We start from the raw sequence: 13220 nt of genomic DNA on the forward strand, positions 1-13220 counted from the left end.
CTTCCTTCAGAGTTGCGAGGGTCATATGAGTCTTCATTTCCAGCAGGCACCTCATGTCCACGGTCAAGGTTCAGCAGGAGGACACATCAAGGTGTGCGTTCAACCCAGAAATAAAGAAAAATCCAAAAACACACACGAAGGAATGTCTGTTTTTTTTTTTTGTCTCAAAATGGTTTTTGAATGTCTCAAAAAATGTTTCAGGAAGGGAACAACCTTCTGGGTCAGGAAATTCCTCCTTAATTCTCCTTGATTGGTTTCCATCCATTGCTTCTTCTCCTGCCTTCTGGTGCTTTGGAGAATAGGTTGACCTCCTCTTCTTTGGGGCAGCCTATGGAACTAATGGAAGACAGATATCTTCTCACCCCTAACTTATTATGCAAATATACCGATGATGTTGCCTCCTTGGATAATGAAACATCTGCAAGAAAACAACCAGAGGCTTAGAGCAATTGTATATAAACAGGGAACAGCAAACCCCACACTCACTAGCACTGATGATGTTACCTGGTTGGGTAAGAAAATGTTTTCACGAAAATAACCAAGCTCGAGAACATCAAAGACCTCCCAGTCATTCTCCTCCTCTTCTTCCTCCTCTTCTTCCTCTTCTCCATAAACCCCACTCCCTTCTAGTACTGATGATGTTACCTGGTTGGGTAAGAAAATGTCTTCAAGAAAACAACCAAGCTCAGAGAACATCAAAGACCTCCCAGTCATTCTCTTCCTCTTCCTCTTCCTCTTCCTCTTCCTCTTCCTCTTCCTCCTCCTCCTCCTCTTCTCCATAAACCCCACTCCCTTCTAGTACTGATGATGTTACCTGGTTGGGTAAGAAAATGTCTTCAAGAAAACAACCAAGCTCAGAGAACATCAAAGACCTCCCAGTCGTTCTCCTCCTCCTCCTCCTCCTCCCCCAATTCCTCTCTGCCAACCCCACCCCCTTCTAGTACTGATGATATTACTTAGTTGGATAGTGAAACGTCTTCAAGAAAACAACCAAGCTCAGAGAGCATCAAGGACCCCATAAACCACATCTGTTAGGAAAGGCAGCTGTGCATAAAAGGACAGGAGCCAGCTAGAGGGATTTATTCATTTACTTATCTGTTTATCGATTCATTTATTAGATTTATACATCCACCCATCGTGCTGAACAATCCAGGTGCTTTTCAATTTGGGGGAACATAAAAGCAAGGAATTAAATGCAGAATAAAAGGGAATACAATGCCGTAAACATTCGGAATGGAGAGAGAGAGAGAGAGAGAGAGAAAAGAACAATCACCAACCAATAACTGAAATAAGAATTCGAACAGAATTAATTGGGGATAATCCACATGGAGATCTTTCAATCTACCAAAGGACAGAGCTCCAAACGCACACACCCCAAGTATAAACCAAGTTTCTTTCCCCCCCCCCATTTGCACAGTGTGAATGACAAATGGACTTATTCTGGCAAATCAAGCATTGTTTACCTCTATCAATCATTTCTCTCCATTCTCTCTTAACCCTCCGGCTTTCATCGCTATGCCTGAACTTTTAAAATATATATATATATCTTATTTTCCAATGGAAAGGATTAAGGTGTGAATATGAGAATGCAGCTGGAAGAAAACCAGTTTTGCCTGAAAGAAATGCCACATTAATTTTGGGATTTGACCATTAGAAATGTTTGCGATTAGAGAGAGGCTGTGTACTATTGAAATTTAGCTCAAAAGTTTAATGTGTTTTATAGTTAGAGCTCATTTGAAGAAAGTCAGATGTTTCTCTTTTTCTTTTCTCTTTTTTTCCCCTTTATATCTTTGTACTTTTTCCTCTATTTGGGGGGCAAATTCAGCAAATGTCTCACTTAGCAACATAAAATTGTGGCTCAATTGTGGTCGTAAGTCGAGAACTTATATTCTGTATATCCCCGAACTGCAACTATAGTAAAGTATTGCTTATAATATCATTTTAAAGTATTGCTTATAATATCATTCGTGGGGGACGAAGAGTGAGTGATTGGAAAAGTACCATGATCCCAAATATCAAAGAATAGATCCAAGAAATATGTCACTTACCCATTTTTAAAAAGGCAATTTCTTTAACTACTAATAAAAAAAAATGACACCATCATTTCCCTTGGGCACAGATTTCATAATATTTTATGAGAGTAAATAAACTTAGATGCAGTTTGATACGTTATTACATGATGAAATGAATGTAGGCAGAATTGGGTGGTTGATGTTAATTATGTTGATTTTTTTTTTAAAAGGAGGGTTTTTTTCCCTGTTTATTTTTTGGATTGACAGTTTTTCTATTTTTGGTACCGCAATTGTATTAGTTGCATTAGTTAATTTATGGGGATATTATTTATTTTCATCCATTATTTTCTTCTACGCTTCTGATTTTTTTTTTAAATGGACTCATTTTAGACATTGGGAGTTGGATGGCACATACATTTAATTAATCATCATCTTCTAATACACTGTTTTCCTCCGTTGACTTGCAGATATATTGGGCTCTCAACCATCTTAATAACTTTGTCTGCATTTGGAAGCTAAGGGAGCGTCTGTCTTCTTTAATACTTGGCTGGCAGATCTCCACACGGAATTAAAGTGGAGTAGGATATTTTTTTAAATCCCAGAAAGAGGGATGGATGGATGGGTGGGTGGGTGGGTGGGTAGGATGGATGGATAAAAGACAGACATGGATGGATGGATGGAGGGAGGGTGGGAGACAGACATGATAGAAGACATGGGTAGATTGATAGAAGGAATGGATGGATGGATGGATAAAAGACATACATACATACATGGATGGATGGATGGATGGGTGAGTGGATGGATGGATAAAAGACATGGATGGATGGATGGATGGATGGATGGATGGATGGATGGATGGACGGGTGGGTGGATGGATGGATAAAAGACACGAAGGGAGAGAAGTAGGGAGGGAGGGAGAAAGGAAGAGATAGATGAGAGTAGTAATAGATGGAAGCTTATCAAAGAGAGAAGCAACCTAGAACTAAGGAGAAATTTCCTGACACTTAGGACAATTCATCAATGGAACGGCTTGCCATCAGAAGTTATGGGTGCTCCATCACTGGAGGTTTTTAAGAAGAACTTGGACAACCATTTGTCTGAAATGCTATAGGTTCTCCTGCTTGAGTACTTCCAAGGTTCCTTCCAACCCTTTTATTATTCTACATTCTAATTCTACTTTCTGTTCTGTTCTCTATCGATTATTATTCATTTTCTGGACCCAACTCTATTGTCATCACTCCCCATTGCAAGGGCTAAGTGAGAACACAGAGAAGGTCACAGGGCTGGGAGGTTTGGGCTGGATTCCTCCATGGGACATCATGGTGGGCTTCCAAAATGACCTCACCCTATCCCCGGCTTCTGTCTGTTCCTAGAGAGTGAATTGCGGCTACATACTCTGCACCATTCTTCTGTCCGTGGTGATCCTCTTAGCCGTGACCGTCACGGCTGCCATCCTCTTTATGAACCATTACCACACGCCGGTCACCGAATCCCCGCCCATCATCACCACCAACCCGGATGATGCCAACGCTTTGGTCACCATCGAGAAAGCCGACAGTTCCCGCATCAACATCTTCATTGACCCCAACTGTCCCAACCAAGCCAACAGCTTCGTCCGCTTGGAGAGCCTGCAATCATCCCTCCTAAGAGTCGTGACGGACCACGATGCCGAGACCAAGTCCTCCAAGGGGCAAGAGAGGGCCTTGATGGTGGGCCTCTCGGACGAGGTCTCCAAGCTGCTCTCTCATGCCGCGCAGCTCCGGACGGACTGTGAAAATCTGAAGAAGGGGCACGGCGCCATCGGGCAAGAGCTCAGCGCCCTCCAGAATGAACAAGGGCGGCTCATACAGGTGAGTCAAAGATGGGACTTGATCGTCAAAAGGTGAGATTCAACTTGAATCTTGGTAGTTTTGTGGCTTTGTTGGCCGCCGGCCCCTCCAGCAGCCAAATCAGATGAGGAGGAGGAGTGGGAGTCAGCGACAGCATCAAGGCAACCTCGCTCTTAAATCAGAAAGTCTCAAATCTGGAACTGCAGCTTCCAACCATCTTCATCTGGTGCAGGGTTTCCTGCCTAAGCAGGGGATTGGACTAGAAGACCTCCAAGGTCCCTTCCACCTCTATTATTCTATTCTATTCTATTCTATTCTATTCTATTCTATTCTATTCTATTCTATTCTATTCTATTCTATTCTACTCTACTCTACTCTACTCTACTATTCTCTACTACTCTACTCTACTCTTCTACTCTACTCTACTCTTCTATTCCATTCCATTCCATTCCATTCCATTCCATTCCATTCTATTAATTCTAATTCTATTCTATTCTATAACAATCTCAGCTCCAGCCCAAGATATTTGGAAGAGGTTCCCGTTTTATGGCAATTCTTCCAGCCCAGTAATTCGATACCTGACACAATTTAAAAGTGCTAATTAATCTTTACCGAGTCGTTTGTTTTACAAGGGCAATATTCTATTCTGAATTGCAGATTTTTTTTTAAAAAAATTCAAATGAAATGCAAAGTGCCTTGCTTTCGCTTCTTGCAATTGTAAGCTCGCTTTTTCAAGTGTGTGTGTGTGTGTTTCTTTCCTTTTTTAAAAAAAAAATTTGTGAGGCCGTTTGCAAAGCTGGCCGGTGTTTGAATCTCAGGTTTTTCCAGCATGCCAATTCGCAAAGCGACATCAACTCCTGGCTGTTACAGAATTCCAGAATCTTAGCTCACTCGGTCTCCTTTGAGCTGGAAATTGGGTAATTTTTGCAAACAGCAGGTGCAGGACCCAACAGGGCAGCCGAGATGGTTCTCTCTTTTTTTTGGATATATAACCAAGCTTTGTTTCCCACAACAATTTATTTTCTCCTTAACGGCAGAGCAACATTTTTTTTTTATTTTAGAGACTAGGAGAGAAAGATAAAAAGAAACGTGTGCCTCAACAGCCTTTCAGAAAGGCAATAATTTGGGGCTGGAGAAATGGGTTGGGCGACGTCTTCGAATTTTTCTCCGAAATGGAGAAAATGAACGAATCTGGCTTCCCCAATGACTTTGCTGCGTGCTGCGACCGTCGTAAATACCAGTCAGTTGCCAAGCGTCTGAATTTTGACCACGTGACCACGTAGGAGGCTGCAATGGTCATAAGTGTGAAAAATAGTCACAAACAGAGGTGGGGCGTCACATACCGTAACAGCCGGTTCGCCCAGCACCAGAAATGTGAGTGTGCAGACACACATGTTTGCTTTGCTCGTACATGCACCGTCTATTCATGCGTGCTGCATCACAAAACACGGGAATTCGCTTGTGCACACCATCCACAGATGCGTGCTGCATCACAAAACACGGGAGTTTGCTTGTGCACGCCATCCACACATGCATGCAGCATCCACACATGCGTGCAGTGTCACAAAACATGGGAATTTGCTTGCGTGCACCGTCCACATATGTGTCCCAAGTCAAACAACACAGTGATATAGGATGGGATTGCGCCCGGAGGGGTGGCCACGCCCACCCAAAGGTCGCAACTACCGAACCGGCAGCAGCCCACAAGTCACTTTGTTTGAACCGTCACTAAACGAATGGTTATAAGCCAAGGACTCCCTGTAGTTATGACAGCCAACTTTCTCTCTGGGCATCTACAACTTAAATCTGATATTTACTAATTACTCTTTTTTTTTTTTTTTTTGGGCACAAACATAAGCCAACATTTGTGCTCAAATGTTAAAGCCATCTAGAATATTCAGCCAAAGATTTCCCTTGTATTTGGGGAAGTTTTCATTGGTCTAAAAGACAAAATATAAATATTTTTCCAGTAAGGTGCAAATTTGGAAGTTTTGGGCTTGTTTAGAGTTCAGCTTTTTTTTTTTTTTTTTTTTTTTGATTTATATGCCGCCCTTCTCCGGAGACTCAGGGCGTCTTACAATGTGCTCAGCAATAGCCTTCATCCTTTTGTATATTTATACAAAGTCAGCTTATTGCCCTCACAAACTGGGTCCTCATTTCACCTACCTTAGAAAGGATGGAAGGCTGAGTCAACCTTGAGCCTTGGCGAGATTCGAACCCTGCAGTAATTGCAGGCAGCTGGTCTTAATAACCAGCTTAATAACAGGGTGCCTTAAACCCCTGTGCTACCAAGGCTCTTGAGGGCTTTGAGGATGGATGTCAGTTTTTCAGTCACTAACCCCAAATCTTAGGAGGCGAAAATGTTTTCCAGCAACTTTCTGACTGCTGCTCTTTTAAAGATTTCTTCTGCGCAGAAATCAAAATAATGTGGGTTTTTTTTGTTTGTTGTTTTGCAAAAAGAGACTAGAGCCAATGGGGCCCATATACTTATTGGCAAGCATGATTCACCAAAAATTGTGATAAATATCAGGCTGACATTCTTGACACGTCAAGAGCATCTTGCTTTCCTAGCCGGCAGGGCTGTGGAATAAGAAATATTGCTCATATTTGACGATGAGCTATAAAAAACCCAGCCGCCTTAAAAATCAAAAGTTCAGTCCAAAGGTCGGATCAATACATTGACCAAATTAAGACATTGATGGAGACGACTTGTTGATTTGTTGTGAGGGGCAGCCGGTAGAAGAAACCAACAATTTTCTGATGAAAGGTATCACGTTTGAGCTTTCAGATAAACGGGAGGTGAAAAGAAATCATTATTTATTATATTTGGATTTTCTTCCCACTGTAATAAAAACCATGCACGGCCCCCCCTTCGCTTGATAAATTCCCTTTTTTCTTTTCTGGCGAAAGAAATGAATGGCCTTATAATTTGTAAACGGAACTCTCTTCCGGAAATTCATTGTAAGTAGTCCTCAACTTACAACGGTTCATTTAATGACCTTTCGAAGTTACGGCGGCACTGGAAAAAAAGTGACTTAGGACCGCTTTTCATTCTTAACGACCACTGCAACGTCCCCCGGGGTCACGTGATCCGAATTCAGACGCTTGGCGACTGACTCGTATTTACGACGGTAGCGGGGATGCTCTTTTGTGACCTTCCGACCAGCGAAGTCAAGGGGGGGAAAGCCAGATCCCCTTAACAACCGTGTTGCTCGCTTAACAACGGCCAGGATTTCCCTTAACAACGGTGGAAAGGAAGGTCGTAAAACAGGGCAGAAGTCACTTGATAACTGTTCCTTGCTCAGCCCCAGAGGTTTTGGGCTCCATTACGGTCGTAAATCGAGGACTAGCTATAAGCACAGGGTCTTTACAAAAAGAGAAGAAAAAAAAAAGGAATGAGTAAGTGAAAAACTGAAGAATCTTTCTTTCTTTCTTTCTTTCTTTGTTTATTTATTTATTTATTTATTTTATGTGCAGCTGCTTTCCGAAAGCCAGACCAACATAGCGAGGCTGGTCAGCTCCGTCAGCGATATTCTGGAGACTCTGCAGAAGGACCGCGGCCTCGCCCGACCACGCATGAAGGCAGACCTTCAGCGGATCCCATCCCGGACCACGCGGCCCAAAGGATGCCCGAATGGTGGGTCAAATCCCTCCTCTTTTCCTTCTTGAGCCAGCGGTGCAGGCAGTCCTTGATTTGTGTCCACAGTTGTGCCCAGGAGTGGGCTTCAAAAATTTTAGCAAGGTGTTCTCTGCCCGGTTGTTGGGTGGGCGTGGCCTAGTCAGCCTCCTACATCATGGTGGGGGGGCGTTTTTGCCCTTCCCGGGCTCTAGAGGCCCTCTGGAGGCCGGAAATGGTCCCAAACTTCCGATAGGCCTCTCCCCCTTGTTCAAGAAAGTAAAGACTCTTGAAGCTTGGAATTTCAAAGGTAAAGGTTCCCCTCGCACATCTGTGCTAGTCGTTCCCGACTCTAGGGGGCGGTGCTCATCTCCGTTTCAAAGCCGAAGAGCCAGCGCTGTCCAAAGATGCCTCCGTGGTCATGTGGCCAGCATGACTCAACGCCAAAGGCGCATGGAACGCTCTTACCTTCCCACCAAAGGGGGTCCCTATTTTTTCTACTTGCATTTTTTTACCTGCTTTCGAACTGCTAGGTTGGCAGAAGCTGGGACAAGTCACGGGAGCTCACCCCGTTACGCGGCACTAGGGATTCGAACCGCTGAACTGCTGACCTTTCGATCGACAAGCTTAGCGTCTTAGCCACTGAGCCACCGCATCCCCTGGAATTTCAAAAAGAACCTTTTACTGAAAAGGGGTGATAGCAAGGCAGATTCAAAGCAGGCTCTGAAGTCCTTCAGGGCATACGACTAGAATAAATGAAATTAGAGACCCCTCCCAACAGTCCCCTTCCTCAGAAGAATGGCAGATACACGGATCTGACATTATCCTTCTATTCCATCTCTTGCTTGCAGGCTCAAAGCCTCGGGATTGTTTTGATGTCTTTGCCGGTGGACAACAGGGCGATGGGGTCTTCTCCGTCTTCCCCACCCACTACTCCGAGGGGTTCCAGGTTTACTGTGACATGACCACCGATGGTGGAGGATGGACGGTAAGGGGGGCATCGAAGCTCTGGGTGGGTCTCTTCTCTTCTCTCCCCCACCAGAGCTGAAACCACTTGATTTTCCCTCAAGGTGGACACCAAATTGAGGAGATGCAAGGGTGGAGAAGGCCAGGAGGGACCTCAGAAGGGAATCAGGGAGGAGGAGGGGGTTCTTTCTGGAGGGAGGGGCAAGGAAATTTGGGCTTGGTGTCATCTTGGACCACAAGCAAAGGGATGGGTGGAATGAGCTTGGGAGGCAGATTTTAAAGATTTCAAGAGTTTTAAAAATGGGTTTTGTTTCTGTGAACCTATCCCTCCTTGATTCTTGCAAACGCCTCTCTTCTTCAGTGATGGGCAAATGTCAGGTTTATGAAAATGTTCTTTCTTTCTTTCCCTTCCCTCCTTCCTTCCTCCTTTCCCATTTTCTTTCTTCTTCTTCTTTTCTGCTTTTCCTTCCTCCCTTCCTCCTCTTTTCCTTCTTTCCTTCTGCCATCTTTTTCTTTCTCGCTCTTTTTTCTTCTGCCTTTTCCTTCCTTCCTCCATCCTTTCTTTCTTTCCTTCCTTCTTTCTCTTTCTTTCTTCTTTCTTTCTTTTCTCTTCCTTCCTTCCTTTTTCTTTCTTCCCCTTCCTTCCTTTCTCCTGCCATCTTTTTCTTTCTTTCTCATTCTTTTTTCTTCTGCTTTTTCCTTCCTTCCTCCATCCTTTCTTTCTTTCCTTCTTTCTTTCTCCTTTTTCTTTCTTTCCCTTTCTACTTCCTTCCTTCCTTTCTTCTCCTTCCTTCCTTTCTTTCTCCTGCCATTTTTTTTCTTTCTTCCTCATTCTTTTCCTTCCTTCCTTCCTTTCCTTCCTTCCTTCCTTCCTTCCTTCCTCCCTCCCTCCCTCCCTTCCTTCCTCTCCATCCCATTTCTCCCTTCCCTTCCCTTCCCTTCTTCCCTTCCTTCTGCCAGGCATCCAAACTTCTTCCTCCCTTGGGGGAATTAAATCTCCTTTTTTACCCACCCCTCCAAAGTCCATCATAATGTTAGAAAAGAAATGGGCAATTGCTACCATGACCACATTTCATTATATTTTGGGGGGTGGGGTGGGGGGGTGGGGAGCAGAGTTCCTAAAAAGAAAATAACAAGCATTGGCTTCATCATGCGGGTGCAAAATAAACTAATTTCCGGAGAACAGCAGATGGGAAAATAAATCTATACAAGTGTAAATGTGAAAGATTGCAATAATGTCAACTTTATTATTAATAGATGGGGCTGCCTGGGCCATTTGCTGTACGGAAAAGTGGGTTGTTTGATATGCCAGCAGTTAGATGCTCGGTGGGTACAGTTGAATTGAGACACCATAATCAACGTAATGAGTCTGGGTTTGTTTTAGCGTAGAATGTTAAGTGCCTTTCTAAAGAACAGTTTGCAAACTCGGCAACTTTTAAGATGTGTGGACTTCAACTCCCAGAATTCCCATGCTGGCTGAGGAATTCTGGGAGTTGAAGTCCACACATCGTAAAGTTGCCAAGTTTGATAATAATAATAATAATATATATATATATATTTAAAAAAAAACAGGTTTAAATGCTATCTCAGCAGCAGATTTTGCCGCTAACTTTCTCAGTTGGTTTCCCTGGTTTGATCCCGGTCTTAGCAAGACAAATGTGTGTGTGCCTTAAATCAAGAAACGAAATCCAGATGTGTTTCTTATGCCCTGTTAGACTGTGTGGATTTTAGAGCTGGATGGAGGGGTTAGAAGTTAATGGGTGTCTCTCTGGTTACGTCCATCCCATCAACCTTTTGACTTGCTGGATTCTGAGCCAGTTGGATGTCACTATTTTATTATTTTTTTCCAGGAAAGAAATCTCATCCTAAATTTGAGGATCATAAAACCAACTTACTTACTTACTTCCTTTTTCCTTCTTTCCCTCTTCCTTCTCTCCCTTCCCCTCCTCCCCCTTCCTTCCTTCCTTCTTTCCTTCCTTCCTCCCTTTCTCTCTTCCCTCCCTTCCCCTCCTCCCCTTCTTCCCTCCCCCTTCCTTCCTTCCCTTTCTTTTTCCTTCTTTCCTCCCTTCCTCTCTTTCTTCCCTCCCTTCCTCTCCCCACTTCCTCCTTCCCTCCTCCTTCCTTCCTTCCCTTTATTTTTCTCTTTCCTCCTTTCCTCTCTTTCTTCCCTCCCTTCCCCTCCTCCCCTCCCTCCCTCTCCCTTCCTTTTTCCTTCTTTTCTCCCTTTCTTCCCCTCCTCCCATTCCTCTCTCCCTCCCACCTTCTCTCTCTCTCTCTCTCTCTCTCTCTCTTTCTTTCTTTCTTCCCCTCCCCCCCTTCCTCCCTTCTTTCCTTCCTTTCTCTCCCTCCCTCTGTTCCTTCCTTCTTTCCTCATTGTGCTTGTCAAAGGGAAGCTGAAAACATTAGCAGCAGTTAAAGCTACTTTTCACAAATGGACACCTCCTTATTAATGTTGTGTAAGTCCAGGAGGCTCCAGCTTGGTTAGATATTTGAATGGGAAAATATTGAAAAAAAAATTCTTTGAACCGGAGCAACAAACTTTGCTTTGAAAATAACAGATGCTATTACTATTTCCGGCAAGAAAATCCTGCCTGGTTCTCCTCTATGAAATTGTCACGAGCCAAAAACGACTTGAAAGAAACCTGATTGTGTTTTTCACTCTTCCTTTGGGGGGGGGAGCGAGTTGCAGAGTTGTACAGTACTTATTCTTCGGGGTCCCCATGAATTTTCCACCACTTTTGTTTAAATAAATCTACTTAAAGGAAAAAAAAAATGAAGAAGTCACAAATGCCTAGAGGTGTAAATTACCGGTGATTTCCAGTTCTTTCACCTCCATACTGTATTTTATTTTATTTTTTACAAAAAAGTGTGAGCAGAAGGCCGTTTAAAACACACCTACCTGCCTCTAAGATACCTCGCCATGTCACTTCGCCAAAATTCCTTTCTACCCACATTTTTAATAGTAATTTTTCTCCCCTTCGCACAATTACACTTAAATGAAAATTGGGCTGTGCGAAGGGAGGAATTGATTTTAAAAACGCATGACCTTTCTTTTTTCCTCGCCAACATCCCAGCACCATCCTAATTTGTTAATTAATCTTTTCTGACAAGTTTGTGGGTAGCACGAAGGTATGGAGCCTTTGCGCAGCTTTCGGAAAAGGGAGAAGTTTTTTCTGAGGCTGCCACCCACCTTCCCACCCCTGGGAGCAGCTCGGTTTTATAAAGAAAGAGGGAATAAATTATTATATGACGGGTGCATCGATACTTTATGCACGCAACTAAACAAAGCTTGCAGCTTTTCGTACTGGTTCTCGTTTCAATTTACCTCAGAAATCTATATATTTTTTTCTCCAATGGGTAACGGAACTTCGCTTAAAATTCTTCTAGTTTTTGAAGTTCAAAAACCCCATCAGGACAATCTGTCTGAAGACCGAGTCTTAGCTTGTTAGTCAAAAGCAGAACGGAGAAGTATGGAACCTCGTTCATTTCATTTCCCCTACAGCCGTGGTTATTTTTATTATTATTATTTTTTTTCAATCAACACGTTGGCTACGTGGCACCGCAACCGAAGCCTCCGGGTACAGATTTGCAGCAGATTGTCAAATTAAATCATTTACACCCTTTGCTTGACATTTCCCTGCAAATTGGCCAATGAGTAAGGCCAATTGCAGAAAAACCAATTCGGCCCTCCGATTGGTGCATGATTCACGTATTATCCAGAGCCACAGAAAAAGGGCGATAGAGCAAACCAGGTTAAATGGGGCCAGACAACACTCGGGAAGGGAATTGCGCTAAAAAGAATTAATATATGTGTGATAAGGAACTCTAGCAGAATAATCTCGCTCCTGGTGACAGCCTTTCCAGGTAGACCAAGCAGGAAACATGACAGGTATGCTAATTCTACTTTATTCAAAAGCTACATTCATAGAATTTTACATGTCTGAAAGTACAAATCTCCCACCATTTCTTTCACAGCCTGAGAAATTAGGGAGGGGAGACTTTTGAATTTCTTTATCCGCCCATTATGGAGCAGAGGGCTTTGCGTTCTCTTATCTCTTCCCTAAGCAGCATCTCCTTTCCTCCGTCTCTCAAAGTCTTCCTCACATACTTTACATTTGCTTCCTGAATAGAACATAGAATCATAGGGCTGGAAGAGACCTCAGAGGTCTTCTAGTCCAACCCCCCGGCCAAGGAAGGACACCTTGTACTATCCTGGTCAAGTGGTTGTCTAGTCTCTTCTTAAAAACCTCCAGGGAGGGACCCACAACTTCTGAAGGAAAGCCATTCCAATCAGGGGTGGGTTCTACTTACCTTTACTACCAGCTTGCAATGGAATCGCACACGCGCCTTGCTTCTGCGCATGCACAGATCGCCAATTATGACATCCAGGGCAGTGGGCGGGGCCTCCCGCCGGTTTTACTACCGGTTCTTGCGAACCGGTCCGAACCGGGGGCAATCCACCACTGATTCCAGTGGTTGATTGTTCTCACTGTCAGGAAATTTCTCCTTAGTTTTAGGTTGGTTCTCTCTTTGATAATCTTTCACCCATTACTTCTTCTCCTGCCCTCTGGTGCTTTGGAGAATAGGTGGACTCCCTCTTCTCTACGACAGCCCCCCAAGTACTGGAAGACAGTTATCATCTCAACCCTAGTCCTTCTCTTTGTTAGGCTAGACTTAACTAGTTCCCTCAACACATTCATGTATGGTTTAGCCACCAGGCCTTTTATCATCTTTATTGTTCTTCTCTGCACATGTTTTAGGTCTAACTTGCACAATTCTATTATTTTCTTCTTCTTT

General features: G+C 43.6%; 1 protein-coding gene across 1 annotated transcript in view; it reads left to right on the forward strand.

The window, feature by feature from the left end:
* FIBCD1 (fibrinogen C domain containing 1) overlaps nt 1-13220 on the forward strand; it is a 45187-nt gene that overhangs the window by 17479 nt on the left and 14488 nt on the right. Inside the window, exons 2-4 of the mRNA XM_060683886.2 lie at nt 3386-3862; nt 7319-7478; nt 8309-8445. Of these exons, the coding sequence (XP_060539869.2) occupies nt 3386-3862; nt 7319-7478; nt 8309-8445 (774 nt within the window). The remainder of the gene's footprint in view (nt 1-3385; nt 3863-7318; nt 7479-8308; nt 8446-13220) is intronic.

This window comes from Pantherophis guttatus, chromosome 16, assembly GCF_059756535.1.
Source record: "Pantherophis guttatus breed Tessera chromosome 16, ASM5975653v1, whole genome shotgun sequence".
Taxonomy (NCBI): domain Eukaryota; kingdom Metazoa; phylum Chordata; class Lepidosauria; order Squamata; family Colubridae; genus Pantherophis; species Pantherophis guttatus.